This window comes from Electrona antarctica, assembly GCF_951216825.1.
Source record: "Electrona antarctica genome assembly, chromosome: 22".
Lineage (NCBI taxonomy): Eukaryota > Metazoa > Chordata > Actinopteri > Myctophiformes > Myctophidae > Electrona > Electrona antarctica.
Genome location: NC_136805.1, coordinates 24,325,616 through 24,332,769, shown reverse-complemented (window position 1 = coordinate 24,332,769; position 7,154 = coordinate 24,325,616). Strand labels below are relative to the sequence as shown.

General features: G+C 40.5%; 1 protein-coding gene across 1 annotated transcript; it reads left to right on the top strand.

Annotated features, from left to right (window-relative positions):
• Positions 1–2,384: 2,384 nt before the first annotated feature.
• Positions 2,385–3,442, top strand: LOC306915461 (gap junction delta-3 protein-like; the record flags this gene model as incomplete). Its single annotated transcript, XM_079492794.1, has 1 exon — positions 2,385–3,442. One exon carries the CDS (start codon positions 2,385–2,387, stop codon positions 3,234–3,236), a length of 852 nt encoding a protein of 283 aa, XP_079348920.1. The 3' UTR covers positions 3,237–3,442.
• Between the last annotated feature and the right edge of the window lie 3,712 nt (positions 3,443–7,154).

Genomic DNA, 7,154 nt, shown 5'->3' with positions numbered 1-7,154 from the left:
GACTAAAGTAAACTTGAGTTCTGTTTGGGACCCTTGATAGCCGCCGATTAGGAACGCAACAGGAATTTCCTGACCCGCCTCTGCCCTATAAATCATTACTGAGCCATAAACCCTGTGGCCTTTTGTAGTGAACTATGAGGATAAGTCAAGCAAGCTGGCAGGCATAGATCTTGGTATCGAACTGTGGATTTATACAATGAGGTGGGTAGGCTACTTAGTTTTTTTTTTGTCTTTTAATGTTTCGTTTTCATTGGATGAGTGGATGAAAGCTCACTAGGGGAAGACATTGGCAACAAATTATTTTAATTCTGAAGTAGGATTTGGTTACTTCTGATTTCATAAGGTACAAAAAAATATCCATGGGTGTTTATTATTTTATTTTGACACTAATGACTGCGTGTGTGTGTGTGTGTGTGTGGGGGGGGTGAGAGTCTGAGGGTGGATAGTGGTTCAACCAGCCTGCTGAACTACTTTCAAACTACTAATATAATACGCTTGCAAGTATCAACTTGTTGAGTTGTAGAGTATGAGACTTGTTAAGGAGTTAATCCTCAGTCTGACTCTTCTTTTGCACAGGAGGCTTGTAAGCATGTTTTTACAGTGTTGATCAAATATGTGAGTAAGTTACATTTTGTATTTTGCATAACAAAATAACCTGACATTAAGCATTTTTTTCAGGTGTTACCATAGGCAATGGCATAGGCTATCTTCTCCATCAAATTCTTTATGCTCTTGGTTTAAAATCACATACCGTCTCTAGAACATACCCTGTGACCTAGAGATGTTTTAGAAGAGATTACCAATCATCACTTTGGATTGAATTACTACATGGTATGTAAAAAGAAAAGGTTAACTGTATGTAACCTGTATGTAGTACACAGAAATGAGTTGAGAAAGACTGGTGAAACTTTATTTCATATTTAAAGGAGCATTTTGCAAATTTTCAACCATGTATTCATATAATTGGTCCTCACTAATGCTCACAAGATGGCACCATTTCCGTCTACTTTCTTTGTCTCAGAGATGGGCTTTGGATAGTTCAGAAACCTACTTACCATGACATCATCTGTTGGTATTCCAAGCTAATGGAAACTACTGCATTTGTCTTCCTGAAAATGTAGCACGAGTAAATAGAAGCAATTGTTCTTGCATCAATAACAATGCTGTTTTTATTTGAATTGTTTGAAATAAACCACTGATTACATTTCTGGTAAGTTAACTGTCCATAATAATGATTAGACCTATTTCATCTGGGGAAATTTACCCAGCTGACAGTGTTGGAAAGTAACGAGTAACTTTACTTTCAGTAATATTACTTTTTTCCAGTAACTAGTAATGTAACATTATACTTTCACATTTTGAGTAATATTACGTTTACTATTTTCTAAGTAACTAGTTACTATTTTCACAAGCCTTGGTAGTGCTTGAGTGTTTATTTATGGTACTGGGTTGGGATGGAGTTGCTAGATCTAGACTCTAGAGCGAATACGGAAACGATACGCACTTGTCTGTACATGTGAATTCTCAGATGCGGAAGGTCAGTTATATAGAAATGTTGTTTTTTCAAAGGAAAAGCTTTACATTATTGTGTCATTTATTTCAGTCTGTGACGAACTGATCCTTATGTTCACTGTGCATTAGATTGTATTGAAATGCACTGGCACATATTGGCCTAGCACTTTGTTTGGAGCTTAACTGCTTTAATACACAGAAATTCAAAGATTGTGTTTCATTATCAGTTTGAGCCCAGGTGTGCTTTTAACTTTTCCAACACTGCCAGCTGAGTGCTTCTCAAATGAGTAGTTAGGGGTCAAGTATTTTGATCAGGGATAACATTGCCGAGGCATCAAACCTGGGACCTTCTGCTTCCCAGGCAGGCTCCCTACACATTCATCTATGGCCACTCCACAGCCCACCTCTTGCTTCTTTCAATTATCACTTTTTTCCCCCTCTTACCTTCAAAGACAACAATTTGTTACTCATTACTTTGTCCATAGAAATAGATTGTTCAAGTTGAAAAAGAAAGGGAAACTATTTCAGATGTAAATTATTGCCCATTTATTATTGTGTTGCTTCAATCAAGTGACTCCCTGTTGCATCATCATTTTCACTTTGATAATCTTTTCTTTCAGGATCTCCATTCATCTTCACATAAAACAATTGAGGACCAGCCTTTGACCTGTCTCATAAAACAATTAAAGACGAGCCGTTTTCGTTTTCGTTTGTTTCTTGGACTATAAACACTGTTCCTCTGTGATTCATAATGTAGAGTTGATTTGAAAATGAATTGAGGTGCATGAGTCGATGACTTGACGCTGACAAAACAACTGGTGGATTAACACCACAGAGTTCCAGGAGAACAGCCCAGGGATCCAGGTGATATCATGGGTGAGTGGGGCTTTCTCAGCGGTCTCTTTGATAATCTCCAGGCCCATTCACCACTGCTGGGGCGCTTCTGGCTCTTCCTCATGCTGGTTTTCAGGATGCTCATCCTGGGCACCGTTGCCAGTGACCTGTTTGAGGACGAGCAGGCAGAGTTTGCATGCAACACCCTCCAGCCGGGCTGCAAGCAGGTGTGCTACGACATGGCCTTCCCCATTTCCCAGTACCGCTTCTGGGTGTTTCACATTGTCCTCATCGCCACACCCTCCCTGCTTTTCCTCATGTATGCCATGCACCACCACAACAAGCAGAGGATCGGCCCCAGCTTCATCCAGACGAACAACCAGGGTTTCAAAGATCTGAGGAGGCTCTACCTGGTGAATGTGGCCTTCCGCCTGTTGGCTGAAGTGGGAGTCCTGGTGGGACAGTGGTGGCTCTATGGCTTCAAGGTGGAGGCCCAGTTCCCCTGCAGTCGCTTCCCCTGCCCCTACACTGTGGACTGCTTCACCTCCCGCCCCGCAGAGAAAACCGTCTTCCTCTGCTTCTATTTTGGCGTAGGAGTGGTGTCAGCCGTGTCCAGCTTCGCAGAGCTTATCTATGCTTCCATAAAGTGGTTCTGTCATTCGCCTTCGGAGGAACAAACTTGTGTCTGCCAGAACCTTCATAACTTAAAGGAGGAGGAGGGGGAGGACACGGAGAAGGGAAAGAAGTCACCAAGGGCAGCCGCTTCAGAGAGTGTATCTGGCAGTGTGCGGCAAAAGGGTTGTTCTGTGAGGAGCTGTCCCAGCAGGAAGTCGTCCAGCATCGGCCGCAAGAGCTGCAAATACCCTAGCAGCCGCATGCTCATGGTGTGAAAGGGGTTTGTTTCAGACCTGCTGCCTTCAAAATAACACCTGACTAGGTTTACAGATGAGGTTCTTGCTCTGGTATGAAAATGTAGATTGACTGTGGAATAGAAATTGTGATTTTATTTTATTATTATTTGTATTATTTGTGTTGTATTCAGGTGCATTTTTTATACTGAACAATATAAACTAAAAAGTATTAGCCAAAATAGAGATATGGGATTTTGAAATGACACTTTGCACTAAGTTTGTTTTAAATTATCTATTGCAATAGAGACAAATGTAATTTACTGTAGGCCTTGCATATACAGTAATGTTGGTTCTCTTCTAGGGTGGTTTTAATTGTATTAGTTTTGGTAAGTTTATTACTTTAATTTAGTTTTTGTTTGTGAAAAGGCTTAGTTTAGTTTAGATACATTTTAGAGTTTTAAGTTTTTAGTTTGGTCAAGTCATTAAATGCGACATATTGTGAGCTTGTAGATCTGCTATTTTCAGTAATTTGTAAGAAAGATATTGGATATTAACAAAGACTAAAACTAAGGAAATCTCTGTGATTTTAGTTTTGTAAACAATACAGTTTCAGGGAGTTAAAATGTTTTTTCTAACCGTGGTGTCTGAAGAGTATGTAAAACATTGAAAAAGCATGAAATTACTGTTCCACTATGAAGACAAGAAATGATTACATTTATATATAGGCCTATCTCATATCACACATAACACATACACACACAGTTTGTGAGCTTGTAGTTTGGGACTTCGTGACAACGGAACGGCGGAACCTAATTATGATCACCCTTAATAACATAAACCCTAGTACGGTATAATATCCCTATTCTGGTTTGTCAAGATCACAGTGTTACGTGAACCTGTGTGCTTGTAGATCAGCTGTTTTTGGCGAAGAGAAAAACAGGCCATCTACAAGTTCACAGCAGCATTGTGAGCATGTAGATCTGCTATTTTCACTATTGCAGAGGAAACTAGCCTACTTATCAAGCTCTTGAAGTCAGGAACCAATTACTGCAAGTCATAACATGGCATTGCTCTGATTGCTCTCACAAGACACGACAGTAAACAAGACCTGATAGTTATCACGCAGCAAAAAGTTTACTCATTGAACCTTACTTGATTGCTGAACTATATAATTTTAGTAAATTTTTAGGACAATTGAAAGTGAGTCCACTCTCATGTGTTTTATTAGACCATGTAGAATTATAGTGAGGAGACACTAAAGTGAGTGCAGAGAGCAGCACACCAAGATCTAGTATTAGAAATGGAACACAGTAGCAGACTGGGGCAGAAATAATGGACAGGGACATGGCTCTTTAACTATATCTATAACTAAATTATAAATAGAATAGATTAATAGAACTGCCTACATACTTTCCCCATCATATTTCTAGTACCGTGCAAACATCATTCTGTACGATCATCCTGATACTTTTTTCCTGTTAAATTTCATACTGTGTACATTACAAACAAAATGTAGCTACATTCCACCCTCCCTTTTACATTGTAACTAATTTGACAGGGCGATATTGAGATAAGAGTTGTGGGGACTCAAGAGCGCTCGCAGATCTATCCTTGCATCGATCGAATGACTGATGACGTGGATTAATTCACCTGTTGAGTGAATCTACGTCATCATGCAGTCAGGCAATGCCAGGCTAATGCACATCTGCATTCTCTCGAGTGGTGGCTGTCTTTACATGGGCTAGTAGTGTTTGATAGATGGCTTTAGATAGATTTCACACATTTGTAGCAGGGTGTACAAAATGGCAAATTTAAAGTAAACACGCATTTGATCTAATGCGTGATCTAATTCACGTGATCACGTGATCACGTGATCTAATTCATTTTTGATCTAATTCATAATTATGAATTATGAATTATGAGCTTTAGTAAATGTCATGGCAAACAAAAACCAACCATTGACAGCAACCATTAGGCCTATACCACAACTATTTAATTAAAGAGCTTCATTTCATCACCGGCCAGGTTCTTATAGACCATGAGTCAGAGCTCTAAAATTGCAACATAATTATGAATTGAGTGGGGAAAACCATGCCTATATTAAATTGTTTGCAGGGTCAATATAAGTTAATTATTATATATGATAACCCTTCCACAGTAGTAGCCTTGGTGGAAAGGGGCATGCATGCATGTGTCATGGATCTATTTGTACTTTGAAATTGCCTACATTATGTTTTAGTGATATTCTGTTATCTATATAGCCTTAATCTGCCATTCTGAAAGTAGATTGACCGTTTATGTGAACAGGCTCATGCAGCAGCATTTTTCAGCAACATTTGACAACTGATTAAAATCTGCCTGCAAAAAAAATGTCTCATGTGACACAGTGACACATTTCATTTCATGTAGGCTACATGAACCATTCATTTCCATAATGAAATGTGATCTACTTGACTGCTTAAAATGTAGAGCACAAACACGATTTATCAATAAACGATTTTCTAATCCAAATTGAAAGGTTTTAGATTACTCTTTTTTTCCCCCCCCTGTCTTTTCTGGGATGTAGACTTGTATCAAAAGCTACAACTATTAATTAATGTCATCAGATTTCCTTCTTTGAAATGATATAAGGATATGAGCATTAACATTGTGTACTGTGTAGGCTGTAAATGTACTTTTTAAGCATAGGCCTATAGGCTATAAATTAGTAGGCAATTTAATAAATAAATTATCTGGAGGGGGTGGCATTTGGCAAACACAAATGTTATAAATGAGCAAGGCTAAAAAGATTAGAAAGGCATCACGTGTGGTAGTGGGGGTGCAGCAGGTTGGGCCTGTGGGGAATGACTGAACACCTGTGACTAATTTGGGTTGATTGACTGACAGCTTTTCAGATTTAGTGACATGCACGTGCCGCACGCGCGCACACACACACGCTCGAAACTCGATCTTTATTTCAACCGGACCTAATGTCAATGGAATAAGCAAGAACCTACATGCATAGGCTAATTATGGATTCGTCATCGATTCCAAAACGAATAAACAAAAATATTATTGCGTGCGGCGGGGCGGGGGGGTGTTAACGGCACAGCAGCTGCCTTAAGACATTTGCAGCAAAACAAAAACATCCAAATCGTCCATCCTCCGCCTGGTGAATGCCTGCCCGCACGTCACAGAGAGGGTAAGGACTGGGTGGATGCGTGTGTGTGAGTCAAGTAAAGCTTTATCTGATCTGACTTGTGTCACAACGCGAAAAGTCAAATTAAACACTCATATATCAGCACTCAGTCACAGACGCGTAAACGCGGGAAGCGAACGAAGCTGTTGTGGCAGTCTGACACACCCACACACACACACACATATGATGAATTCCTGTACTGTTCTTTGTCTATATAGAAGTGTCTATTTGTACGTATCTAAATGTTTTGATGAATTGAACATGGTGGACCCTGTTGTAAACAAGTGTAATGCTTAATTGGGTCGTCCACTCACAGTTAACAGCCTTTGTATTGAGTTTGTGCTTGAAATGTACTGTAATTCTGCAAACTGTTAATACAATTTTCAATCAATCAATCAATCAAAACACACAGACCTGTATCCTGTATCAGTTCGTAGTTGCCCTCTAGTGGCGGGCGGGTGGTGTTAAAGCGTGACACACAGACAGACCAAGGGGCCAGCGAGGCTATTCAACGTTGAAGCTCTGGGTCCTAGTGGTAGGAGGAGGGACTACAGGCGGACCCGTGGATTCATGACCGGGAAACCCCGTGCAGCTGGGCTTTAACGTTGAGCGCTCGGTTGCCCTACGTCACTCAGGACCTCAAAGTTGAGGTCCGGGGAGGGACTTCCGGCAGTCTTCCGGGTGCTTAAAAACGCCACTGAGCCAAGGGGGCAGTGAGGCTATTCAACGTTGAAGCTCTGGGTCCTAGTGGTAGGAGGAGGGACTACAGGCGGACCCGT